Genomic DNA, 27,693 nt, shown 5'->3' on the forward strand with positions numbered 1-27,693 from the left:
AATAAACCAAACTCGTCATTTCTTCACAAGGCCTCTCCTTTGGAGCTCTTAGTATTTTTAGTTCTATCAATCAACATTTGTCATGAGATACCACCAACCGGAACAGTATAGCTGAGGAGTCATTTCTCCATAGCAGAGTGTAACAATAGCTGTGGCATGTTATGGGGATAGTTACTTATTCTGTAGTTCCTTTAGACCCCTGTGGAAAATAGATGACAAGATGACAGTTCTTCCCTTACTGTTTTAAGGAACTTCAGCTGATGCCAATAATGAGAAAATATGTGGTACTTTTACAAATTCATATATATTGTATTCTGGTTGCTCACTGTAATGACTTGCTTGATTTCTCTCTTCTTGCTGTTTTCATTTGTATGGCAAGAGATTGCATATTTCTCAGTGTCAGAAGTTCAAAAGCCATTAGACAGACCTTTTTGTCTTCCCTTACAAACCTAATAGTCACTAAAAATTAAAAAAAAAAAATCATTGGGAAAAAAGTATTATCTCTTTTTCAATCTTCTGGGAAAGCTTTTCTTTGCAATCATTTCAGTTTTACTCTTGTCATTTTTAATGTGTTGTGAGTGACTTGCAGTGAAATGTACTGCATTATCTGACATTATTTTCTTTTGCAGAAATTATACAAAGAAGCCTATGAACAATCAAAAGGAACCAGCATGAATTACTGTGACACACCAAAGTTCCAGACTGATACTGTTCTGAAGAATTTTAGTGATGTATGTATTTGATTTATGTTATGTTGTTCAGTACTGACACTCTTTATTAGTTTTGTTTATCAACTTGTCATTATTTTTCCAGGTAAAATATAAAGATGCATATCAGAAGAATATTTTAGGACACTATTTGGGCAGCTTTGAGGACCCACATCACTCACACTGCATGAAAGTTGAAGCTATGAAGAGTGATGTAAGTGTGGCAATGTTTCTGTTTTCACCGTCACACTTTCATTTCAGACAAACCTCAATTGTGGTCTCTTACTGAATGTTGGTTTTATTCCTAGAAAAATTACAAAGCAGAATATGAGGAGGAAAAGACAAAATGCTACTTCCCTCAGACCATAACTCAAGAGTACGAAGCTATTAAGAAATTGGAGCAGTGTAAAGATGTAAGTACGGGACAGTAACGGTTATCAAGCAGCCAACTGCACACAGAGTATCTGCTTCTGAGGCATGTAGGAATTTACAGAGTGATTCCTGTTAACTTCGATGATTTTGAATTTGGCCTTATTAGCATCTGAGACTTTTAAAAACCGTATTCATCTGTATTTTAGAGCCTTTTGTGACATCTAGTGATCAAGACAGATATAGCACAATCTTTTTTAACGAGTAAAAACATAAAATTAGATTAATAGCACCAAAATGAAGAATGAACCTCAAGCATTTACCTGCTTAAGTCAACATAATTTTAGATGAATACTTTAAAAGTACTTTAGTTACTTTATTAATACTCGTTTTATTTACTTTATCAATACTAGGAAAATACTTTAAATATATATTTGTATATCATATGCAATATAGTGTATAATATACTAGACATTAAATTATTTATATACCTATTCAAAATATTTTACATTAATACATTAAAAATACTTTAAAAATGTATTTCGTCTTTGATTGTGTTAAAAAGTAACATGAGAACCATTGTGCATGACAATGCTCATCTGCATGCATGACGCAACTGCTAACTAACCCAAGTAATGCTACATTGCTGTCTTATAAAATAGTTTGGCTTATATACATTTTCTGCAAATATATTTATCTTCCTTCAGCACACCTACAAAAAGCATCCTGATCAAACCAAGTTTACTCAAGTGACTGACTCTCCAGTACAGAAGCAAGCAGAGATCAATAGCAAACAGCTGAGTGATGTAAGTAAACTTGGAAAACATGTTGCTACACTCTGACATCATCAATTTCTGCACTGTGGCCACCTTCACTTTGTCACCCAGTTTTAAGAGAACTCTTGAAATGAATGTGTTGGTGACCGTGTGCACATATACACGCACACAAGCACAAAACCATTTGTGTGTATTCACAGTTATGTTCCCATAGAAGATCACCTGGAAATCAGACTTTTTTTAGTTTTTCAAGTGGCTGTTCATATCAACTTTTAGTGTGTATGTTTGTAATTTTGTTTCTGTCCATTATTCTTAATATATTCTTTGCCCCAGTTAAGTCGATGGAGTTTATACCATTCACTTGGCAAGGACTAAGAATTAATCTCTTTCTTTGTGAGGGGGGTAACATAAGATCTTTAAGTTGTGTCACAGCATTACTAAGCATTTACAATCTATAAACATTTGACTGCTAAGTTTCTTTCTTTATTTTTCTTTGCAGATAATGTATAAATCCAAAGGTGAAGAAATTATTCACAAGTACCACCTCCCTCCAGATGTACCCCAGTTTATACAGGCTAAAGTTAATGCCTACAATATTAGTGATGTAAGTAGATTTTGTATCCAGAGCTCTTGATTCAACTTAAAATATGAAGTTTCTGTTAGCTAGAAACTGCTCATTCAAAATTCGCCTTTTCTTCTAGAACTATTACAAAACGGGATTGGAAGAATTAAAATCGAGGGGATATGATCTAAAAAGTGACGCTATTCCTATTCGAGCTGCCAAGGCTGCTAGGCAGGCTGCCAGTGATGTAAGTACATTCCTCCTAAAAGAGGTGTTTAATTAAAAAGAGTTTACTTAAACAATCTTTGCAATTATGTTTATTAAGTGTATCTGGAGGATAACTTCTTTATTGCCTTTTTTGAGCACGTTATTGGGAGTATTTAACACAGTTATATTTTTATTGGTGTTTCATTATTTCATTAATGTATTTGCTTAATTACATTTAGAAAAGCCTGTTTGATTATGTCATTCTCTGTCAATAAATAGGCAACCTTGCACGCCAGTATGGGTAAGGAAAATCATGAGGAGTAGGTCAGTAGTGATAGCTCCATGAACAATGGACCCCTGAATTCTCTCTGTCCTTCATTATAGGCCTGATCATAAATGAGATGAAAGACTCACTGGGTTTTGGGTAGATTCTTGGGGATGGCCTCACGGAAGTCCCTTAGTATTTTAATACTCTTCTCCCTCTTATGATCAGTACAAGTGAAATAATACTACTTTGAAAGCTAACTGATTTGTGTGGCAGTGAATTGTAAAGAGAGACATGCCTGGTTTTATTGAGATGTATGGCCACTAACCTAAATGTGAGGGATACTCTTTGTAGAAAACAAAGGGTAGCCTTTGCTTTTAATTTCCTTATTGCTAAGTTACTACACTTAAGATTAACTTCTCCATGTTCTATTATATTCTAACAGGTTAACTATAAAAAAGCCTATGAACTTTCCAAGGGTAAACTCGTTGGCTTCCAGAGCCTCCAAGATGATCCCAAACTTGTTCATTATATGAAGGTAGCCAAGATGCAGTCTGAGCGAGAGTACAAGAAAGATTATGAGAAAACAAAAACTAAGTACAACATTCCAATGGATATGGTCAATGTTGTTGGTGCCAAGAAGGCTCAAGAGATTGCTAGCAACACTAATTACAAGAACCTCCTACACCACTATACTTATTTACCAGATGCAATGAGTGTGGAGCTGACCAAAAATATGATGGAGATTCAGAGCGATGTAAGTAAAACCTCATGTGAACAGAAATTTTTTGAGATTCCTCAAGCAAAAACTGTGAAGACTCAAGAGAGGTCCCTGAATTGTTTTTTATAATTCCTAACTTCCAAAACATTGTTTTCACTCCTTTATTAGAATGCATACAAAGCAGATTATAATAACTGGATGAAGGGCATTGGTTGGATCCCCATTGGCTCACTAGAAGTAGAAAAAGCTAAAAAAGCTGGAGATGCCTTGAATGAAAAGAAATATCGTCAACATCCAGACACCATTAAATTTACAAGTGTTGTGGACTCTCCGGTAATGGTCCAAGCCAAACAGAATTCAGTTCAACTCAATGATGTAAGTAGAGAAAGAAATGGGTGTTATAGTAAAGTAGAGATGTATCCACTAAAGAGTTGAGCATTGTATTTAAATTTTGTTAAAGTACTATTAGCCTGAAAGCGTTTCTCTGTATTGTCATTGTTTTGTGCTCTGATTTAGCCTGAGTGAATTCCTGGTGTAAGTCTGCAAATCTGTATAGAATCATGTGGCTCTTTCAGTTCAAATCAGCTGATTCTGTCCATTTATGTTTTTTTTATGTTATACTCTCCTACTGTCCTTTATTATCGCACTCTTTCAGAAATGGGTTTTTATGTCCAGTAAAGGGCTTAATTCTACTGAGTAAAGGCTGCATAGAACTTTTAGGGTATGTTCCTTCTATCAATAAGATCAACAGTTGTGTGTGAAAAGTGCAGCCTCAGTCTATGAAATAGGTGGCAATGTACATTTATTTGCAAAATCAAACATAACCCTTGAGTTAATTTATAGTGAGCTGGAGCTAGCTATACAAGGAAAGAGGACTTATTTCTATGTCATATATTTTATAGAAACTATACAGATCTTCTGGAGAAGAAGTTAAACATAAATATACTCTTACCCCCGATGTTCCACAGTTTATCCAAGCTAGATACAATGCAGCTAACGTCAGTGACGTAAGTGACTTCTTTACAACGTTTTACACATTGTTAATGAATTTTTGAGTAATACATTACAGATGTACACTCATATTGCAGCTTCTTTTCACTGATATGCAGTTCTATATAATCAACTTGTATCACTCTAATTTTTTGTTCTTGATGTAATTTGAATTTCCAACCAGCTACCATTTAATCATGTAATCATTTAATTAATTTAATTAGTAGATAAATCTATTCTCATAAATCTATTCTTATAAATGAAGACTGATAGTTGTGTATGATCCCTGTTGCATCTACTTCTAAAGAATTGCCTGAAGGAGCTTAGAAGTAGCTTTGGTTTGCATATCGTTCATGTGATTACTCAATTCTCTAGAATAATATGGATTTTCTTTTTAGGCATATTATAAACAAGGCTACCATGATCTAATAGCTAAAGGGAACAATGTGTCACTTGATGCTATTCCTATTACTCTAGCCAAGGCTTCAAGAAACATTGCTAGTGATGTAAGTATCTATTCCAGGTATTCTTTTCTTAGGCATTCAGTAAAAAAGTTGTCCATTACAGGCCATATTGAAGACCTCATATGTTGCACAAGTCTCACTATAGTCAGTATTATGAGAGATTCTTAGTCTTTCCTAAAGGCTTAGTTTGTGTAGAACTTATTTTATGCTCATCTTGTTTGCTTTAGGCAGGCAAATGTTATTGCACTGTGTTTCTTAACCCACTTTTCACAGGAGAAATGAAATCAGTAGTTCTTGCAATCATTCTGTGACAGATTTCCAGAAAATACTCTACATTAGCACCTATTTACAGACCACGAGACAATACATGCTAAGGGTGCTTTTGGTTATACAGTGGAGTATGGCTTATACATGAATCAGAAGGCCTTGTAGTGCAAATTGTATAAAGTGGGATATATTTCAGTGGTTTCATGTAACTAGAGGAAGCTGTCTGTTCATATTCCATTTGTTTGATATTACATTCATGTGACTGAGAAGGATTGTCTCAATTATTCTGATATTTTTCATACACACCTTTCCACACAGGAGTGCTTCAGAAAAGTTTGCCCTTCCTTACAAGAAAAGCTAATGTTGATAAATCTTATTATGGTGTGTGTAATCTGTTGTGCACAGACTTTGATGCTGGAGCAGGAAAAGCTAGTGTAGGTGCAGTCTCTGGTTGTGTCATTGAGGAGAGTTTATCTTTCCGAACTGCTTGCAGCTTCTTTTTCTGATGAAAGTCATGAAAGCTCTTCTTTTCTTTTCTTTTGCATAAGTATGGACATCAATAGCCATGCCACAGTACATTTATCTCTTTCCTCCGTTTCTAGTATAAATATAAAGAAGCATATGAAAAGGCTAAAGGAAAACAAGTTGGTTTCAGAAGCCTGCAAGATGACCCTAAGCTTGTCCACTACATGAACGTAGCAAAGATTCAGTCTGAGCGTGAGTACAAGAAAGACTACGAGAAGACCAAGACTAACTATCATGCACCTCCTGACATGTACAGTATCCAGGCTGCTAAACAGTCTCAGGATATAGCTTCTAATGCCCACTACAAAAACCTGATCCATCACTACACTTATCTGCCAGATGCCATGGATGTTGAGCTTGCAAAGAACATGATGCAAATTCAGAGTGATGTAAGTATTCCAATGATTGCAATTTCATGGATGTTTTCCTGCACACTGTGAAAAATAGAATATGAGTTTATATTCAATGAAAATTGCCATTACTGTATGGGAATGGTCTGTTTTTCTTATGTCTTGGGGAAGATTGTTAGAAGTTTTATTAGCTGGTGGTGGCATTTAGAAATAGCAAATTCCAGGTGAGTTCTACTGAACAGGATTTTGATGTTGGCTTATCAGTGGAGAGCAGACTTCTGGAATGTTAAATTAAAATGAAACCTTATTTTGCTTTATTCTTTAAGACTTCTTTTAAGCTGTCTTCACATGACACAGATATGATAGTGTAGTGTCCTGGTTTGAGGTATTATTATTAACTATTTAGGATGAAGGAGTGAACAAAATAATATTGATATAATTAGAAATGCATTCTGGAGATCTCTAGCATAGGAGATCTCTCCTAGGACGTTCTCGGTCCTTCTTGCAGATAGAGAGTTTCAAATGGATGACTGGGCATACATGGTTGCACTCTGCATGTCTTTGTGTACTGTGGAATTTGACTCTATATGGATCCCTATGGAGGAACACTCATTTTAGAGCTAGAACATGGAAGGGTCTTAAAAAAGAGTGTCCACAATATCCTTGCATTCAGACTGTGCGTTAACCTTGTCTGAATGGTTATATGGGATAACCTTCTGCAAATTTTGTAGCCAGGATAAATTTTTCACTTGCAGTCTGCTAATTCTGCATATTTTACTGTAGGAGGAACTATAGGAATAAAACCAAAAATTGAGCCTCTGTTCTGTGGACCTTTGTATAAGGCCAAGTCTTGCAGAGTCTGCTGAAACACCAAACAAATTAAACCATGTTAAATGGTCACCATATGGTAGTTTAGAAGTTATTAAGAATTGGAGGTTGCTGAAATTTTTCACGTGGGTAGAAGAAAAGGAAGTTCAGTAAATACTGAAGGGATGTTATAGTTTATAATAAACGAATCACGAAAAAAAAATAGAATAGCTCATTTTCATCCTTACGAAATTGCAGAGAATCAAAAAATAGCTGCTGTTCCCTTCAAGAATTTATAAATATTTCCTGCTAATATAGAACATACTAGCTAGAATAGGTGAATATTGTTTTAAACAGAATGATTAAGTTCGGTGAGAAAATCTTGGTCCATGTTTGCTTTCTCTCCTTCAGAATGCATACAAACAAGAGTATAACAACTGGTTCAAGGGTATTGGATGGAGTCCTCTCGGTTCTCTGGATGTTGAAAAAGCTAAAAAGGCTGGAGATGCATTAAATGAAAAGAAATACCGTCAGCACCCAGACACCATCAAATTTACAAGTGTACCAGATTCAATACCAATGGTTTTAGCTCAGCACAACACCAAACAACTGAGTGATGTAAGGATTTTTTCATTATTAATGCAATATAGTGATTTTATTTTTTTACCATATTTATGATTTATATGTTACTTTCTGATATTCCATCTAAAAAAACCTTTAAATTTTAAAAACTGTAAAAATAGTAAAATTGCAATTTGTTGGTAAAAATTAAGCATTGTTGCATTGTCTCTGTTTGCTAACACTAATATTACCTACATTGTACTTGTCCACAATATTTGTTTATTTTTCCTTGCAGGTAACATATAAGCAAGAGGGTGAAAAAGTAAAACACAAATACACCCTGGATCCTGACGTTCCTCAGTTTATTCAAGCCAGGGTCAATGCCTTCAATTTGAGTGATGTGAGCATATAACCAGTACTTTGTTCAATAATATATTTATATGTCATTTACTTAATAGAAAAAATAACTTTTATTTATTCATGCTATGATACTGAATATAGAAATGCACAAGCTCTGAATTCAGATAACTTTTCACTTCTAGAAGTCAATGAATTTTGTGCTTGTGAAAGTAAATTTTTAAACTGTCTTGAGCACCCATGAACATAACCGCATTTCAGTGCTTTATTGCCATACTACTTGGATAGACTGAATGAGAAAACCAGCATGACTTATTATTCAAATTCCTATAGGTATGAAGACTTTTGTCGTTTTCATATAAACACATTGCATAGGGAAGCAGTACAAGTTCACTGTATGTTGCTCTGTGCTGCTGGTATTTTAAAAAAATTAACTCACCCAGTGGAAAGATAGTAATGCCTTCTTCTGGCATTCAGCTATTAGTCTGCCTGCTTTCCATCACTTCTTGCATCTGTCCAACACCGTAAAGATCTCCACTGATAGTATCAATTTTATTGCCTTAGTGATATTAAATTTTTTGGTGGCATTATCAGGCCTCCAGGAACTAGGTAGAAGCTGACATCTCCTTTAGTCCCATCCTGTCAAAATCCTAGAAATATTATTAGTCTGTCCAGACGCTAATTGCTAACAAAAAATCAGCCAGACTGCTTTCGTCAGTTGCTGAAGACTACAAGCTTGATTTTGAAGCTAAAAGGAGAAAATTTCTGAAGGTTCGGTCAAATGAAAAAGGGGGCTTCTTAGGCAAGTGCAAAAATGATACTGATAGAGTAAAAATTGCAAAAAATGTTATGGAGTTAATGATTTAACTGGATTAAACTGATTGTCTTGAAGGACTCTCCTAACTTAGTAGTAGATTTATCATACTGTAACTGTAGTTTGTGTACAGGTTAACATTTTTCTTTGCAATTGCAAAGACTAAACTGAATATTTTGATTCCTATAACTATAACAAAAATATAGGCTTAAACAACTTTGTTAAAATTGTAACATTGTGAACTCATACCTTTTTTCCCTATAAGTCTAACTACAAAGCAGACTGGAAAAAAACCATTGCCAAAGGGTATGACCTGAAACCAGATGCCATTCCTATTATTGCTGCTAAAGCTTCTCGAAATATTGCAAGTGATGTAAGTATGATTTACCTGAGGTGGAATACATACATCAACTGCCTTATGTCTTTCTGTAGTATATTATGCTATGAAGCATATACCGTATACATATAATAGTGTAGAGACACTTAGCTCTGAGAATTGAAACTCTTATGATACTGTGAAATAACAAGTGAATTCAGATATTTACATGAACCTCTGATAAAAACCCTCTTTCTTTGGAAATACATCGTAATGTGTGTGAGTGGTGGTAAGCTGGATGTGTTTGTTGTACGTGCTTCAAGGATTCACCAGCTTATTTGAAAGTTCCTTTGTTATAATTTGCCTCTGCTGTATTCTTAATTGCTGGAGACCTTTACTTCTACTTGTCTGGCATTCACGAGCTGTAAGGAAATATGGCTGTTTTCAGGCAGCTACATCAGTTGGCAATAGTAAAGCTTGGTGTGCCATCTGACACAAACTCTGAAAGGAAATTTGGAACACAGAAATATATTCACTAACTTTAGCAAAAGGCTGCAAATGACTTCCATTCCCCACTTAAACATGCCTCCCCCCCATAGCTGAATACCCGAATGTCCAGTTATTTGGTAGTCTCGGGCTTTTCAATTATATATTATTATGCTAGTCTTATAATTAAAAGCTGAATGTTCCTGGGTGTTAGAAGTCTATGGCAGTAAAATATAATATGGCAGAGGCAATGGCAAGGGAGGACATGTAACTACATATGCAGATTTAGATCTATACCAGGGTCAAGACAAGCAAAGAAATCCAGCAATCCACTTCTTTTTTTGACCTAAATAATCCTGTGCTGTCTGAAAAATAATTAATGAGTTTATAGAATGAACGGCAATTTTTAGAATACTGAGTTTCAAAGTATTGAAATTATCAAAAGTATGTTTTATCTTTCCAAAGTGGGTAAGGCTTTCTTTTCCTTTGTCTCTAGTACAAGTACAAGGAATCATATGAGAAAGATAAAGGCAAACAGGTTGGATACCGTAGCCTGCAGGATGATCCTAAACTTGTTCATTACATGAATGTGGCCAAAATACAGTCAGATCGTGAATACAAGAAGGATTACGAAGTCACCAAGACCAAATACCATACTCCTTTGGATATGTTCAGCGTGACAGCTGCCAAGAAAGCCCAGGAAGCGGTTACAAATGCTGGCTATAAACAGCTAATTCACAATTACACACTCTTGCCTGATTCTGTGAATTTGGAGCTATCGAGAAATGTGATGCAGCTTCAGAGTGATGTATGTAATGATTAATCAGCTGATTTTTTTCCTCTCAGAATGACTGTGTTACACTATTAACCTTTTAAGTCTAAAAGATGAACTATATTGGATTAACAGTAGATTGACATTAAATATCTGGTCTGGAACCCTGTATTTTCCAAAGATTATCAGAATTATGTGTAGCTGATAAGTTCTAAGGAACTTACCTAGTAAGTGACAACTTTCTTTGTTTCTCTACATACTTGGCTAATTCTCAGCAAATGAACATGTTCTAATTCATGTATTTTTGTAGGTGGATTAGCAATTACAATGTGCTATTAGTGTGATTATTATTTGTATTGTTGGAGATCGTAGGTTATGTACACAGTGTAAATTCTGACTATTTTATTTAAGTTTACCCAAAATGTGCATTCTGTATGTTTGTAATATTCCTAGGAATTTGCGCCTTCTTTATTTTGTTCACTTTTCCTTCCTGCCTTTATCCTCCAACAGATGCATATGCCCCACATAAGAAGGATTCATAAAAACGCTTTGTAGTTTCCGTTAAGTTTTGTGACTCGTTTCCATTTTTTTTTCACTAGTGTGACTTCAGAGTCTGCTTGTTTATCCAGAAAGTATTTAGTTTAATCTGCATTATTTAACAGTCCTCTGACAAATTTGAAATTCCCCAAAACATTAATCATCTGATATTGAAATTGTTCTTCAGATAAAAAGCATTGTTTGGAGAGGATAATGTGCACATTCCCATTGGTCAACATATAGAGAAGCTGACCTTTAGACACTATTCTTTTAAAATACAGAAATTTTTGTCTCAAGTTTTTTGCTTCCCTGTTGTATTTTTAACTGCCTTGCTGAGCTGGATGAGCTTGCTTGGCTGCCTAACTCAGAATGTTTGCAAGGAGAGAAGCATGATACTTGACAAATTTTGCCCTGTATACACATACTATGAAAGTATGCGGTCTTTTTCTCAGACTCTGATATTCTCCCTGTTACTTCTAACAGTTCAGGAACAGGTTTTATTTTCACAGCATTCTTGTACCTTTATCTGTTCTAAAAGCCATGTTCTAAAGTGTGATTAAATGGGAATGGTGTCTATTCAAGATTGTGCAGAACCAGGCGATTAAGCAGTTGTTGTTGAAAGAATTTCTCTGAATTAATTCTACTGCAAACTCAGTCTACTAACAAACAAGAATGTAATTTAAAAAATCATTATATTTTTGTCAGATTTTCATATTTACCACTCAAAATTTGTTCTAAGGTCTGTGCATTTGGTTTGTAGTGAGAGTTCTACACAATGGTTTAGTGAAAAGAATTTCTTTATCCCTAACACATCAGTAGTTGTTAATGTTAAGCTAAGAATATAGAAAACAGTAGCAGTTATAACATATTTCTCTAAATTTTCCTACAAAAATGATGACCAGGAGAAGTTTTAAGGCTTTACGTGTTTTTATGTATATAGACATTCTAATTTTCCTAATCTCACTGTGGGTTTTGTTGTTTGTTTTTTAAAAGAATGTGTACAAAGCAGACTTTAATAACTGGTTGAGAGGAGTAGGCTGGATACCAATTCAGTCACTGGATGTAGAAAAGGCCAAAAAAGCTACAGAGATTCTCAGTGAAAAGAAGTATCGGCAGCACCCAGACAAACTGAAGTATTCTATTACAATGGATGCAATGGAGCAAGTGCTAGCTAAGCAAAATGCCAAGACCATGAATAAGGTGAGAATTTGTTCAGATGATCATGACTGTGCCAGAGATTGGGTCTTTATCTTGCAAAATTGTGGGACAGCTGCATTCCCGCTGAAGTCATCAGAATTTCAGATGGGTGTAGTGCTTTTCTTGGATAAGACTGGACACTAAGAGCTGATGGAAGCCTCAGGCTGTATTCATAATTAAGGAGTTTCATTTTCTGTTTATAAAGATTAAAGATTTGTCTTTTATGTTTGTGATTAAAGAGGTCTTCTCCAGATTTATAGTGCTTTGGTAACCTTTGCTCTTTTTCTGCAGGAAGCAGTATTCATAATCAGCAAGATGAAAAAACCCTGAAACTCTGTCCATTTTATACAGGTTTCCTTGAAAAGTGGAGCTCTTTAAATTTGTCTCTAGTTCTCTGGGACACCACTGATCCAAATTCCATGTTTGCCTTGGAAAGAGGGTGTGGGGAAAAAAAAAGATTTGTGCTTTGCATTAAAGCAGGGAACAATGCAGACTGAAAATGTTCAGTTTCAATATTTATTAATTATCAAAACTTGCTTTGCAAATTTTTAAAATAAAGTACTAAAGAAAGAGAAGGAATATAATATTGCCACTCAGCAGTTATATTTGTGAAGATTATTTGTAATGCTTATGGAACTTTATTGTACTGTAAAATATTATTTATTGCAAATGAGCAAAATGAAAGCCAGTTCTTATTTTATGAGTGCAATGCCTTTTCAATGCTAAATACGACTTTGTAATTGCAGAGGCTCTACACCGATAAATGGAACAAAGAGAAGACCAGCATTCATGTTATGCCAGATACTCCAGAAATTCTGCAGTCTAGAGTGAACCAGATCACCATGAGTAATGTGAGTTACCAGTGCTCACAGTGGGCATTCAATGTCTGCTGCAAAGAACAAAAATTGGTGTAATTTTAATGTCTTTTTTGAAAATACATAAATTCAGATGTAGGGTACTTCAGTTGTTCTGCCTTCATAATAGAGTACCTGTTCTTTTTTACATTTTAAATTAGAAACTATACAAAGCTGGATGGGAGGAAGACAAGAAGAAAGGTTATGACCTGCAGCCAGATGCAATTCCAATAAAAGCAGCCAAAGCCTCCAGAGACATTGCGAGTGATGTAAGTTTGATTGTGTGATAGTATGCAGAGTAGCTGCAAAGACAAGAAGAATGTTTTCAAAGTGCTCTGTTATGTGCAAATGTGGTTTTTTAAGCATCTTGACTTGTCTAAGTTTCAATTATATGCTTGATGGGATAAACCTTTGTAGTATTTGCTCTCCAGTAGAATAACACTGAATTGTGCTTCTTTGCTCTTTGTTCGGCAAGTTGCTGAGCTTCATGTGCCCGTGTTCAATGGGCTATTTTGAAGGACTAAGTATGTTTAAATGACTAAACCTGAGATCTTGTGGTTAGAAAGAACAAATATTTTCTGTTTTCAGAGGTAAAATTGAACTTAATACTGCATTTTTTTTGATTGAAGTTTTTGCTGTTCTTTCTTTTTCCTGCTGTCAGTATAAATACAAACTAGCCTACGAAAAAGACAAAGGAAAGCATATTGGGTTCCGCAGCCTTGAAGACGATCCCAAGTTGGTGCATTTCATGCAGGTGGCTAAAATGCAATCTGATCGTGAATACAAAAAAGATTATGAGAAGGCAAAGACTAATTTCCATACTCCAGTTGACATGTTCAGTGTTGTAGCAGCCAAGAAAGCACAGGAAGTGGCTACAAATGCAAACTACAAAAGCTTGATCCATACCTACAATGTTCTCCCTGATGCTATGAGTCTCGAATTGGCCAAAAACATGATGCAGATACAAAGCGATGTAAGTGAGAGATTCTTCAGTCTTTGCATTGTGAATACAATGATGCTCAGTTTATGAAAGCATACTGTAAGATAACTAGTACTATTTTCTTAGTGAAATTAGTTCAGTTATATACTAAAATGTAGTAAATGAAATGAGACCTTCAGCAATGATAGCCATTGCCTTTTTTTAAGGATCTGAAATATTATATTACACCTACTGCTAAAGAATTTGGGCTCAGAAATAAGTAATTTTATGTATAAAGTAAAATGGATATTTACTGCTTACGTGTCCCATCAGGGTCTTCAAGAGTAATATTGTGTGCAGGCCAAGACAGGAAAAGATGTTTTATCTTATACTTCCAAAAATATATCTTTTAGAAGAGGGGAAAACAGCTGACTGGCTATATTCTCAAATTTTCTGCAGTGTTTAACCTTTAGAGAAGGGGGCCTTTTTTTCTCAGTAGAGTGGTTCAAGAGGGCCTTAGCATGTAATCTCATGTGAGCAATCTATATACATTACAAGGACGATCTGAACACTGTATAGAAGGCAGAGTAATAAAATAGACACCACTGTAATGAATGTGTTTCTAAATAAACCTTGAATGCATCTTGATACTGTTTTCCTCTCTTTTGGAGTAAGTGCATTCAAAATCTAATGTACATTAAGCACAGAAAGAAGTGTCATGCTGTACAGACTTTTTCATGTATCTGATTCTTTTCTTTTCTTTCTGCTTCCAGAATCAATACAGAGCAGAATATGATGAAAGTATGAAGGGTGTTGGGTGGATGCCACTGGGCTCCCTGGAAGCTGAGAAGAACAAAAAAGCAATGGAAATTGTTAGTGAAAAGAAGTATCGCCAGCATCCAGACAAGCTGAAGTATTCCGTTCCTATGGATTCCATGAACATGGTCTTAGCTTTAAATAATGCTAAAATCATGGATGAGGTAAGAAAGTGTTCATCGAAATTCATTTAAGTTTTCAGAAGTAAGAACCAAACTGTACCTGATGTGGTGTCCTATTGTATGCATAGCTTTGGAAATTGTCAATTTTGGCAGCTTATGAATATGCTTCACTGTCATTGTATTTCTTCTCAATAGACCTTTGCTATACCTGAAAGCAAAGCATGACCCCAGTATTTCTAAGAAATACCTATAAAGGCAGACTGGGGGGTCACATTTTATTAATAAAGTTTATCCAACATAACTGAACGTAGTCTTGTAACAGTTTAAATCTAGGGGCTAAAAGTATTGGAGGGATCTGTTTCAGAAATAGGATTTTCTTTTAAACGTATCATCTGTTTCATCTGATGCCTGTTACATTAATATGAAATTGCTACATGATATGAATGCTTTTATAATGAGATATTTATTTTCTGATTCTCCTGCTGAACTGATGTAATCCACTGGTGTTCTTTAGAAATGTCTAGACTTCATGTGCATTGTAGTTACAGGGACCATGAGAATCTTCTGTGCACTTTCCTTAGCTCTCTTTCCTCTAAGAAAAGCTCTGTCGCCTCTCCAAACCGATACTTATTTTCCAGGAGATAAACTAATAATCCACCAGCTCTAACTACTTTTTTTGTAGACCATCTGACTTGGCTTTTAGTTGTGAGTTAACCCCGGTAGGTGGCTAAGCACCACACAGCCACTCGCTCACTTCCTCCGCTTCCCCCTGGTGGGACGGGGAAAGAGGAAATGCAGAGTAAAAGCAAGAAAACTTGTGGATCGAGATAAAAAATGTTTACTAAGCAAAGGTGAAGTGGAAGAAGACAGACAGAAACCAAAAAAACCCAAGTGATGCAAAAGCAATCACTCGCCACCTCCCACACTTAGATTGATGCCCAGCCAGTTCCCGAGCGAAAGATGTGTAACCTCTCTAAACCCTCTTTTCTCCCTTTTTATTTGCTGAACATGAGGGTATATGGCATGGAGTATTTCTTTGGTTACTTGAGTTCATCTGCCTGGTTATGTCCCCTCCCATCCTCTTGCACACCCTTCAGTCTATTCACTATGGGGGCAGAGAGAAACAGAGAAAGCCCTGATACGGTGGAAACGCTGTTCAGCAGCAGCTAAAACATTAGTGTGTTATCAGCATTGTTTTAGTCACAAATCTAAAACACAGCAGTGTTTGAGCTGCTATGAAGAGGGTTAACTCCATCCCAGCCAGACCCAGTGTATTTTGAAACCTATCGTTTCCTGCTGTTGAATGTACTTGAATACACTCTCTTAGACAAGCAATAAAATACACTGGCAAGATTGGTATTTCTTCCCCTTTTGTTTCAGCCTCACACAATTAACTCCATAAGAGCTATTCCTGATTCACACTGCTTTTAAGTGCCAAAATAAAAAGTCAGATGCTCTTACCATGTTAGTAGTTGCATCATTGTAAAGAAAGTTTATATTCCAAATAGGAAATATTCTTTTAAATAGTTTTATTTTATTTTTTGGTTCTGTTGACGTCTCTTTTTTTCTGTCCTTCTAGCACAAGTACAAACAAGCATGGGAAGAAGACAAAAAGAAAGTTCACATCACACCAGATATTCCACAGATTGCGTTAGCAAAAGTTAATGCATTTAATTTAAGTGATGTGAGTACTGTTAGTAAGACTAAGATTTTTTTTTTTTTTTATTAGAAATAAGTGAGATGCCAGCAGTCAGAAGTCTCCCTAATTCTCACTTTGCTAACCTGGAGTAACTTCATAAAAAGCTATTAATTTTCCTTTTCACCGCTTCCTTCCCCAAAATTAAATGCCAAAATTTACCAAGAAAAAGCCATAATATTTATAGTCAGATTATGAAGTGTTCATGTAGGTCATTAAAATATAATAGTTACTAACAAAAGAGTAGAATTTAAGTACTATCCATGTTTTTCCTGTATTTGTTACTTTATTTCCTCACGCACAAAGTTTTGTAGGGGATTCAAAATTCTTTCTTGCAGAGACAGTTTTTCAGGAGCCAGTTGTTAAATCTGCATATGCTAAATAAAGTATTGTTTGTAACTGTGCACATCTTTAATGTGCACAGAAAGAAACATATTTATCATATTTTTTTTTGAAGCTGACATCCTTATAGATGTAACTTTTCGCCAATATTTGTGCGTGTGGGAAACAAATGCAATTCATTGCTCTTTTGTTATAGACTACTCAGTGATTATAGTGCAGTCCAGCTGCATTGGTGTATGAATACTAGGGTTGGAGTTAATTTTGAAGGACTGTTCATCTCTGTGTGCCTGAGCGCCTTAAACAACTGTTCAAGGAGTACTAAACATATGAATAGTCTGTGTGTCAAGTTATATAAAATGAATAGAGTTTTATTTGAACTCTATTCTCTAAACTGCTGTGTTTTGCTTTTTTAAAGGATGTTTCTTTTCTTTTCACAGAAAATGTACAGACTTTCATTTGAAGAATCTAGGAAGAAAGGGTATGATCTCAGAGCTGATGCTATACCTATTAAAGCTGCCAAAGCTTCTAGGGATATTGCTAGTGATGTAAGTGCTTGAAAGAAAAAATTATCCATTTCAGATATTGTAAAACATTCCTTTCTTGACAGAATTCAATTTTATATGCCAATTATATGAAGTCTCTTTATTGTTTTGCTTGTAAATAATTCTGACATATTCAATTTATATTCTAATATATTTTGTAACAGACGTAAAGAACGATTTCTTTAGAAATTAGAAAGGTAAGGAGATATATGAGGGACTCAGAAGAAAAAAGTTCATTCTCAGTATGATGGTGCTTGGATACTTTACAAATATATGTTGTTTATTTGCAGTTTGGACAGAATGTTAAGAGGTCATTCTTAGAAATATCTGAAAAGAACAGATAGAGACTTAAATAATTTTTAGTGCTGTGGTACAATTATCTTTTTTCCTTTTGTGAAAATCCCATTAAATTTCTTGGTGCAGAGAATACAAGCTTCTGGAGTTGGGACCATTCTGAAATCCTCTGTGTTTCAGTGATGAGGGAGTTGCTGTGGCAGGGGTAAATCCAGCCTGAGAGGGGTGAAGTTAGGGCCTAAGGACATGTTATTTTTTTTAGGGCCGAAGGACATGGGGTTTTTTTCTACAACATAGGGGATGTTGCAGGCACTGCAAAATCAATTTGCTCTGCCACTGCTCTAAGTCTGAGGGGAAGATACTTCCATTCTGAGTTCTGTCCAAGCAGTAAGCATGAAGGAAAAAGGAATTGATACTTGATCTGTGTAGTTCATTGTCCAGTGTTGATCAGAGATTGAGGAACGGGTTAAGAATTTGAACTATTGGTTTTATTAAACAAAAAAATGCAGAAGATCTTGGGAAGTGTCTTGAATTTTTTAATGATTTGAACAAGTGAACCTAATGGAAGTGATGATTTGATCTTTGATTTTATGGTTAGTCTTTAGATGTGAACTCAAGTATTCTAAGTATGGTGCAGACTAACACGAAAATAGTTACCTAAGCCAAATATTGCAAGCAGGATAGCAATAGTAACAAAGAACTGTGTGGGTTAATGTATCCTGGTTCTAGTGTTTGTGATGATAGCTCATCTTAGAACTAATATGGGTATCTCTAAACTATAGAGTGAAAAGAATAAGAAGTTCTTTTCCAAAGAACCGTCTTCAGCAAACCAGATCTTATGTGTTCCTTTGCCTTTTGTTTTCTGTCAGTGTGTTTAATGTTTTCGTTGCGTCATTTATAATGAGATTAGAAACCAATTGAACCCCAGGTTACATTGAACTTTATGCAGGAGTAGAATAAACCATTGTAAAGAAATTTCATTTATTAAGAAAGTGTTTTAAATGTACTTCTATTAGAAGGGATGCTAGACATCTGTTTTGCTGTAGAGTGCACCCTAAAAGTAGATGCACAAAGCTTTGTGATGTTTTCTTAACAATGTAAAAATCTTATCTTAATCTGGGTTTTGTTTTTTTTTTTTTTTTCCTTAAAAGATAGATATTACTTATTCAACAAATGAAGTAGAATTAAAGTCTCTGTCTCTGTTCTTTTTACAGTATAAATACAAATTAGGTTATGAACAAGACAAGGGAAAACTTGTAGGCTTCCGCAGCCTTCAGGATGATCCCAAACTTGTCCATTATATGCAAGTGGCTAAGATGCAGTCTGATCGTGAATACAAGAAAGCTTATGAGGCAAGCAAGACACATTACCAAACGCCTTCCGATACACTCAGCATCGTGGCAGCTAAGGAGGCACAAGGTCGTGTAACCAATACTAACTACAAACGACTGATTCACCAGTATATGCTTCTACCAGATGCAATGAGTTTAGAACTGTACAGAAACATGAATCAGATACAAAGTAATGTAAGTTTCAGTTTACTTTCTGTCAGTCACAGCTGTGACTGTTTTTCCTGTTTTTTTCAGTATGTCTGTGTTTTGGAAACAGCAGAATTACTTTGTATTTGTAAATTGTAAACTTTCCTATTGTGTTCTGTTTGGCAGAATGAGTACAAGCAGGATTACAATGAGTGGTTCAAGGGTATCGGTTGGAGTCCTGCTGGTTCTCTGGATGTGGAGAAATCTAAGAAAGCCACAGAGATTGCAAGTGATCGGAAATACCGACAGCATCCCAGCATGTTCCCCTTTACAAAACAGAATGATGCCATGGACATGGTCCTTGCAAAGCAGAATGCAAATATAATGAACAAAGTGAGTATTTATGGGCAAAATTAGGCAAACATTCACATATAATCCATTTCAATAAACAGTCACCACCTTTACATAGCAGTGTTTCTCTAGGAAAAACAACTGTCACTTACAGGTTCCTCTTTTTTAATTTTTTTTTTTCTTAATGAAACACTGAGTTACTGTTAAATAGCATTGCTTAAATAAATCTTTTCATTTTTGTCATTGCTACCTGTCCAAGCTCTATTCTTCTCATTCTTGTATAGAAATTACTGGCCCTGAAAATCTTGATAGTTTGGCTTCATTAGAAGCAAGACTGGATCCTAATTCAGCTGATTCTGGATTAGCTCATTGCATAGCAAAATAAATCTAAGTCAGCACTTTTGTCTTTTTACTCATCCATATCTAAAATGAATGTATGGAAAGGTGAAAACCCTGAGTGAGTTACCCTTTGTCATTTGTATTAACACATCTGATGTTCCTTTTTTCAATAGCACGCTTATACTCAAGCTTGGGAGAAGGACAAAATTCAGGTTCATGTGATGCCAGATACACCAGATATTCTACAGGCAAAACAGAACAAGGCAAACTACAGTCAGGTAGAGTTTTTTAATACTTCCTATTTCATTTTAAATTAATATCTACTTTCTTCAAATTTAAAGGTGCCTGCCATTTCAAAATAAGTAATTTGTGTAAGTTAGAAGAAATAGAATGGGGGATTTTGGAACAGAGGCAAGAGTTTTTATGTTAGTAATATTTTCAGAGTAGCAATAAGTACCATCTCCAGGCTAGCAAAGTAACAGCCCAAATTACATTATCATGTATGGAAAATGTAAGTCCTGTTTTTGGAATGTGGATGTACGTAGTCCATACCCTATGCTTACCACAGAAAGCAATCGTGAAAAATTCCTTACTATAAAATTACAAGTTCATTGAGTGCATTTTTAATTTAACACATGGAATACAAATGACATGCAGCGATTCTCACTTTTCTGTCAGCTTTCAAATACAAGAAAGTGACAATTGTGCCAGTATAAAATACTTAGGTTTAGCTTTGCATGACTGCTCAGAGGCAAATGTTTTACTTGCAAGTGCTGGTACTTAAAGTCAGCTGCGCACAAACTGAATTGACTATTAAATAGCTACATTACAGCCTTATTAATTACAATTTTGTTAAGCCAATTGAAGAGTTTTCAGTTATCCCAGATATATATATTTCAAATTCCCCAGATACATTTCAAATCCCCAAGATAAGCTGTAGTAGGAAGCTGCTGCAATAAAGAAAAACTATTTAATCAATGGCCTAAGACTTGGAAGACCTGCGTTCCTTGCTTATCATTTTCCATTTCTCAGTTCCCATTCTAGTAGCCCTTCTCTCGTAACTGAAGCCTGTGAGGTGACTAGAATTTGGTAATCAGCATATCTAAATAGAAGGTGACATATGTATTACAAAGACCTTTTAATTAATGTTGTTTTCAATTTTAGAAACTATACAAGCTTGGCTGGGAGGAAATGATAAAGAAAGGCTATGACCTCACACCTGAAGCCATTTCAGTGAAATCTGCCAAAGCTTCAAGGGACATTGCAAGTGACGTAAGCAGCATTTGTAATTCAATATGAACTGCACTTTATCTAGTTGCTGTAACTGACAGCGTTGCACTAGATCCAGATACACCTCTCTGCTAAGGTGTGCCTTGGAACAGAAGGCAAAGCTGCTGACAAAACTCTTTCCTGATCTGTTCTTGTCAGTGAAGAAAACAATTTAAGGGTGGTTGCTCTGGCATCTTGACAATTCCAAAGATTGTGATCCGTCCACGAAGTGGCTAGGCATACAAAGTTAGGAGTTGTCTGCTCTTTTGGATGTTACATTTTCAGAATAGCAGCAAGTTTGATTCAGTTAGCTGATCCCAGTGCCTATACCGAGGAATCCCTTTTACAGCTCTGAAATAGATGTGGTAACACATGTATTGCTATACAACTCCTGCATTTATGGAAGAGATTTTATTAATTATTAGGAAATGTTTCCCATGCTTCATCATCTGCATCTTTCATTTTATTCATCAAATGAATGAATCATTTTATTCATCAAAATATTTCAGTGTGTCAGCCTTTGGGAGTTCTGAACAGTATGACTATATGAATCAGATGGCACAGGAGGTCGTCCTTATAGCTGTGCACTCTGCCTCTCCAGAGCCTGTTCATTCCCAGGGAGAGCATTCACTGACAACAAGTGATGCCTGTTAATCAAGGGGGTACTAAAACTTTCATGAGATGCCATAACAAGATGGTCATTTCATTGGTAATGACAAACATTGAACTGATTGAATATATTGATATTTTGCCTGTATATTTTACTGTTGTCTGTTTCATAATGTAATTTCAATAATTCAATCTTTATAATTTTAGTACAAGTACAAGGAAGGTTACCGCAAGCAGCAGGGACATCACATTGGATTCCGCAGCTTACAGGATGATCCGAAGATGTTGTGGTCTATGCAAGTAGCTAAGATGCAGAGTGAGAGGGAGTACAAGAAAGATTTTGAAAAGTGGAAGACAAAGTTTAATATGCCTGTGGATATGTTAGGCTTCCTTCTGGCTAAGAAATGTCAGGAACTGGTTAGTGATATAGACTACAAACGGATACTACACCGCTGGACTTGTCTGCCAGACCAGAATGATGTCACCCAGGCAAAGAGGGTCTACGAGCTGCAGAGCGATGTAAGTTTCCTCTGGATTTAATTAATTTATTTTTTTATAAGACATTTACTGCTATTGACAAGTGTCTTTAGTAACTCTCTTTTGATGTCAGTATAGATCAGACTGAAACTAAAGTATCAGTTAGTCTTTTAATATTATTTAGTAAATGAACAGGGAAATGATCCAGTATGGTTTTGATTTTTTTCCTTAACAGAATCTATATAAGTCAGATCTACAGTGGCTCAGAGGCCTCGGATGGAGTCCTTTGGGATCTTTGGAGTCTGAAAAGAACAAGAAAGCTTCTGAAATACTGAGTGAAAAGAAGTACCGGCAGCACCCAGATACTATTAAGTTCACAAGTATCCCAGATGCCATGGATATCGTTTTAGCAAAATCTAATGCCAAAAATAGAAGTAATGTAAGTTGCCTCTAGAGACAGAACATGATTCGATAAATGAATGCATTGGTGTACATTTGTTAAAAAGATCTCCATATCAGAACATTTGCTTAAAATATAAAAATATCGGATGTTTACAATCAGTGTGTTACTGCTCAGTTGTCAAGAAGTAATAATAGCCTTATTCAGAAGATTAAGGTCTTTAGTGTTGTATAACTTAGTAATAACTGCAAATAAGACACTTACTATGTAGTACGTAAATCTGTTGTCATAATGCTGTTTCCTTGACATTTCATGGATGTAAGAAGAAAAAAAAAGGTGGTATTTCAGTAAGAAGAAGTTATATTATTTGATTTAAATACCTTGCATTGCTTATGCTTGCATAATACCTCTTTGCTTTGCTATTGTAGAGAAAAGCTAAGCTGCATTGACTGCTACGCGTGTGAGCCTTTTGTCAGACAAGGTATTTTTGTTTGTGTCTCTTTTCAGATACTGTATAGAGAAGCCTGGGACAAAGACAAGACTCAGGTTCACATCATGCCTGATACTCCTGAAATTTTGCTGGCTAAAGCAAACTTAATTAACACAAGTGATGTAAGTGTGTCTCTACAAATATTTTTTTTAATGGAATTTGAGATGACCCCTTGTGGCTTTAGTTTAAAATGCAGTAGAGTAATTCTGCAATTCTAACAGCTGTAAACACACCTGTGATCTTTCTTTTCCTGTGAAAATTGTTATGCACTGAGAAGCCTGAGTGGAATATAAAGTGGAAGCAGAGTTGCTAGAATATAAAAAATACCAAGAAAATATTCAACACAGGTTATCAGTTTCCTCTTTCATCCCTACTGATCATATTAACATTGTAGATATGTGTTCAGTACTTTTTAGTAAGCCTGTCATTCTTGTTAAAATGCCTGGTTATATTGAATTCCCTCTTTAGAACTACATAGGATTACGTAATTTACATCAAATTACTGGTTATAATGGAACAAATATAGACTACATGCAAAGGTAAAGAAAAGTTAGCAGCTCTATCATAAGAACTCAAGAAGACAAAAATAATAGCAATTGAAATTGGGTGTAGCGAATCATGGGGTTGGATTATTCACCTCTATAGAAGACTATGAATCATTCAGATTAGTAAATTAAGTAAAAGAAAATTTTGATCCCAAATGAGTTAATCAAAACTCATGCAGATAGTAATTTTTAAATATTTTATATCATCAGTTACAAAATAGACATTATTAAAAGCTATGGAATTTGATTTGATGAATGAAACTTTTGGAATCTCATACTTTATTTTCAATAATCAAGGGAACAAAGTTGTAGTATCGAAAAACTCGCTAGAGAGCTTTATTTACAATAATTACTTTGAATCCTTCTCCAACAGAAACACTACAAGTTAGGATATGAAGAATTGAAGAGGAAAGGCTACGATCTTCCTCCTGATGCTATACCCCTCGCATCAGCAAAGGCATCCAGAGACATAGCTAGTGAAGTAAGTCTTATGGAGTGAAAACAATAGTGGGGCATACAGCTGGTACCCATTTTTGGATGAAGATATCTATTATTTAAAAGGAGGACAGGTGTAAAATCTTAAAAGGCACATATTCCCGCCCTCATCAGAGGTTGTAAAATTCTTAATGGTGTAAAGTTAATTAAGTTAAATGCAAAAATTTATGAGATATAACAATTGAATATAACAATTAAAAAATCAGTGAAAATCCGGGCATGCAATAAAAACACTTGAAAAGTTGGAAAAATACGGAAAAATTTGAAATATGTAATGTAAAAATTGTAACCACTATATTAACAACAGAGAAATATAAATCGCACCTTGATAAAGAGGAGATAATTGTTGCTTTTGCATTCAAATAGTACAAATACAAAACTGCGTACCGAAAGCAGCTTGGCCACCACATAGGGGCCCGAAACATAGAGGATGATCCGAAGATGATGTGGTCGATGCATGTAGCCAAGATCCAGAGTGACAGGGAGTACAAGAAAGCCTTTGAGAAGTCCAAGACTCACTTCAGTAGCCCAGTGGACATGCTGGGAATCGTGTTGGCCAAGAAATGTCAGGAGTTGGTCAGCGACATTGATTACAAGCACCCTCTGCATCGGTGGACCTGTCTGCCAGACCAGAACGATGTTGTACAAGCCAAGAGAGTGTATGACCTTCAGAGTGATGTAAGTTGTTTTTTACTGGCTGTGTGAAACTCAGAATTCTGTCTTGTGTTCTGTCCTGTTAATGGAGAAGGTCCAGGTGGGGAGCATAAGTCTAGGCTGGTTCTGTGAGACTGAGACTGTGTTGTGGCCGTAGTACCTTGCTGAGAGTTGGTGCAGTGAAGGGTCAGGGATGTAGTTGGTGTGGGGTCACACTTTATGGTCACAGAAGAGTCCTGTGTTGCCTTGAACGTTTGGTGGGGAGGGTTGCTGCAGGTGGCTAGAGTTCTTTACGTAATGGGAGTCCCTTTGTGGTGGCTGGTAGGTAGATGCAGGGGGTTGTGTTTTGGTAGGCAGAGCTTCCCTTGGCAGGAGGAGTGGTTGCATGCAGTAAGGAGGTTGCTGAGCTGCTTTGTGTCCTTGCCTGTCTTTCAGAATGTGTACAAGTCCGACCTTCAGTGGCTGAGAGGCATTGGCTGGTCCCCAAGTGGTTCGCTGGACGATGAGAAGAATAAGAGGGCGAGTCTCATCCTGAGTGACAAGAAGTATCGGCAGCACCCAGACACCATCAAATTCACGAGCCTTCCTGACTCGATGCCTATGGTTCTGGCAAAGCACAACTCTGAAATTATGAACCAGGTGAGGTTTCCTTGTGTTTGCCACCTGAAGGAAAGGAGCGCCTCCCTTTCCCAGGATGCTGGGCTCTCTCCTTCCAGGGCTTAGTTTTTGCAAGTGGGATGTTGCATCCTCTTGCATCAGGGATTTGTGTTCCTTGTTCTCGATCAAATTGTATTTGGTGTGGTTGGAGCAGCGTTTAGGTGCATTGTGGGAAAGAAACGGGTGAAGCGTTAGAAGGTTTTGTGACAAGAGAAGGTGTGCCTGAGTCAGTGCAAAGTAGTGTCCCCTTGCCTCAGTTCCATGAGCTAGTTGGCTCTTTGAGTTTGTTGGCCTGTGCTTGCATGATCTTATTTCATGTTGCGCTCATTTTTTTTCAGCGCTCGTACACAAAAGCATGGGAGAAGGATAAAACCAGCGTTCACATTATGCCGGATACACCTGGTATTTTGCTAGCCCAGCAGAACAGAGTGAACTTCAGTGAGGTAGGTGTTTGAGATGGGGTTACGTGTCCATCCCTGGACGCTGCTGTTGCCTGGGAAGAAGTGTTGTTTGAGGGGAACGCTTGTTTTTCTTTCAGAAACTGTACAAGCTTGCGATGGAGGAAGAGAAGAAAAAGGGCTATGACATGCGGGCAGATGCCATTCCGATCAAGTCTGCTAAAGCTTCCAGAGATATTGCCAGTGAAGTAAGTACACAGGAGACCTTGGCAGCACAGTGTGTCAGACAGTTTCCAGGTGCCTGTGGTTGAAGGCCAGGGTTTGCAACCTTAGCCCCATGGAGGCAACAAATCTCTTACCTGTCATAGCCATTCAGCTGGTCTGTAAATGTGTTGTTTCTGTAGGGTGTGCGTGTAGCTGTCCTTGCATGTTATGGGTGCGTGGTCTTGCGAGGGCATGTTGTGAAGAGAGAGACTGTGGGAGCTGGGTGATGGACGTAATCCAAAGCAGTGTCCCTCCTCATGCAGCAGACTGTTCTTGTGAGGTGGTGTGCTGCCCTCCGTGCTGCCAGTCTGCACGCCCCTGATGTTGCTGCTGCACAGCTCAGCTGGACACAAGGAAAGAAAAGGCAAATGAAGTTTTGTGTTCTGACCTGGGTATTTGTCATTTGTGTCTGGCCTGGGGGCAGGTCCGGTCACTGTAGGCCAATCATTACTGTGCTGCAGAGCATCTTCTCAGTCCTTATCTTTGCAGGAGCCGAATTTACTCTCTCATGTAAGGTTCTGCAGTTCAGGTTTGTTCCCTTCCTGTAGAGAGATGAGCTCAATCTCCCGTCAGTCTTACTTGACATTTCAGAGAGAGATGAGGGAGAAAGCGTCATGTTGCCTCTTTCACTTTCCCAAGCTTAGTGGCTGAAGGACACACACAGGGCTGGGTGAATGAGTCCCGAGCACTGTGCAGGAGAGCCTGGCACAAGGGAGTGTGTCAGCTGCTGTGTGCTGTGCGGGTGAGTGCAGTCAGGTCTGTGCAGGATGAGGCCCAGGTTGCCTGCTTGAGCAGACGGGTGGTTTTCGCCGAGTTTTGCATCCCCGCAGCTGAGCTTTTCTCTCCATGGGGATGCTTAGGTTGTGTGGAGACCCTGTGTGCTGGCGTGCATCGCTCCTGGTTCCCAAGCTAGCTGGGTTGGAGTTTCCGTGTGGTCCTCCGTGGGCCTCCTGTGGCCCAGTGTAGGTGTGGGGTGGTATGGAGGTGTAGGACACAGCAGAGATATGGTGAGCTTAGACGCCCCTTCACATGGTGATGTTGCCAGGCTCCATGAGCAAAGCTCTTGCTCCCTGGTGCTGCTACAGAATAGTGTCAGAAGGGGGAAGAGGTGACGTGCAACTGACTGAGCTTCTTTCACCCTACAGTACAAGTATAAAGAAGGTTATCGCAAGCAGCTTGGCCACCACATAGGGGCCCGAAACATAGAGGATGATCCGAAGATGATGTGGTCGATGCATGTAGCCAAGATCCAGAGTGACAGGGAGTACAAGAAAGCCTTTGAGAAGTCCAAGACTCACTTCAGTAGCCCAGTGGACATGCTGGGAATCGTGTTGGCCAAGAAATGTCAGGAGTTGGTCAGCGACATTGATTACAAGCACCCCCTGCATCGGTGGACCTGTCTGCCGGACCAGAACGATGTTGTACAAGCCAAGAGAGTGTATGACCTTCAGAGTGATGTAAGTTGTTTTTTACTGGCTGTGTGAAACTCAGAATTCTGTCTTGTGTTCTGTCCTGTTGATGGAGAAGGTCCAGGTGGGGAGCATAAGTCTAGGCGGGTTCTGTGAGACTGAGACTGTGTTGTGGCTGTAATATCTTGCTGAATTCTAGGGTCATAGAATGCTTTGGGTTGGA

The 27,693-nt window shown here is 37.1% G+C and overlaps 1 protein-coding gene across 1 annotated transcript in view; it reads left to right on the forward strand.

Annotated features, from left to right (window-relative positions):
* The window catches only part of NEB (nebulin), a 133,564-nt gene that overhangs the window by 16,121 nt on the left and 89,750 nt on the right, over positions 1-27,693 (forward strand). The window contains exons 13-47 of the mRNA XM_082483611.1: positions 630-731; positions 814-921; positions 1,016-1,120; positions 1,784-1,882; positions 2,352-2,456; positions 2,554-2,661; positions 3,332-3,643; positions 3,776-3,982; positions 4,510-4,614; positions 4,996-5,103; positions 5,931-6,242; positions 7,422-7,628; positions 7,867-7,971; positions 9,008-9,115; positions 10,041-10,352; positions 11,847-12,053; positions 12,797-12,901; positions 13,066-13,173; positions 13,566-13,877; positions 14,597-14,803; positions 16,341-16,445; positions 17,237-17,344; positions 18,850-19,161; positions 19,300-19,506; positions 19,977-20,081; positions 20,968-21,075; positions 21,889-22,200; positions 22,394-22,597; positions 23,066-23,170; positions 23,967-24,074; positions 24,455-24,766; positions 25,178-25,381; positions 25,738-25,842; positions 25,938-26,045; positions 27,207-27,518. Of these exons, the coding sequence (XP_082339737.1) occupies positions 630-731; positions 814-921; positions 1,016-1,120; positions 1,784-1,882; positions 2,352-2,456; positions 2,554-2,661; positions 3,332-3,643; positions 3,776-3,982; positions 4,510-4,614; positions 4,996-5,103; positions 5,931-6,242; positions 7,422-7,628; positions 7,867-7,971; positions 9,008-9,115; positions 10,041-10,352; positions 11,847-12,053; positions 12,797-12,901; positions 13,066-13,173; positions 13,566-13,877; positions 14,597-14,803; positions 16,341-16,445; positions 17,237-17,344; positions 18,850-19,161; positions 19,300-19,506; positions 19,977-20,081; positions 20,968-21,075; positions 21,889-22,200; positions 22,394-22,597; positions 23,066-23,170; positions 23,967-24,074; positions 24,455-24,766; positions 25,178-25,381; positions 25,738-25,842; positions 25,938-26,045; positions 27,207-27,518 (6,057 nt within the window). The remainder of the gene's footprint in view (positions 1-629; positions 732-813; positions 922-1,015; positions 1,121-1,783; positions 1,883-2,351; positions 2,457-2,553; positions 2,662-3,331; positions 3,644-3,775; positions 3,983-4,509; positions 4,615-4,995; positions 5,104-5,930; positions 6,243-7,421; positions 7,629-7,866; positions 7,972-9,007; positions 9,116-10,040; positions 10,353-11,846; positions 12,054-12,796; positions 12,902-13,065; positions 13,174-13,565; positions 13,878-14,596; positions 14,804-16,340; positions 16,446-17,236; positions 17,345-18,849; positions 19,162-19,299; positions 19,507-19,976; positions 20,082-20,967; positions 21,076-21,888; positions 22,201-22,393; positions 22,598-23,065; positions 23,171-23,966; positions 24,075-24,454; positions 24,767-25,177; positions 25,382-25,737; positions 25,843-25,937; positions 26,046-27,206; positions 27,519-27,693) is intronic.

Source organism: Vanellus vanellus (genome assembly GCF_965231255.1).
Source record: "Vanellus vanellus genome assembly, chromosome: 5".
Classification (NCBI taxonomy): Eukaryota; Metazoa; Chordata; class Aves; order Charadriiformes; family Charadriidae; genus Vanellus; species Vanellus vanellus.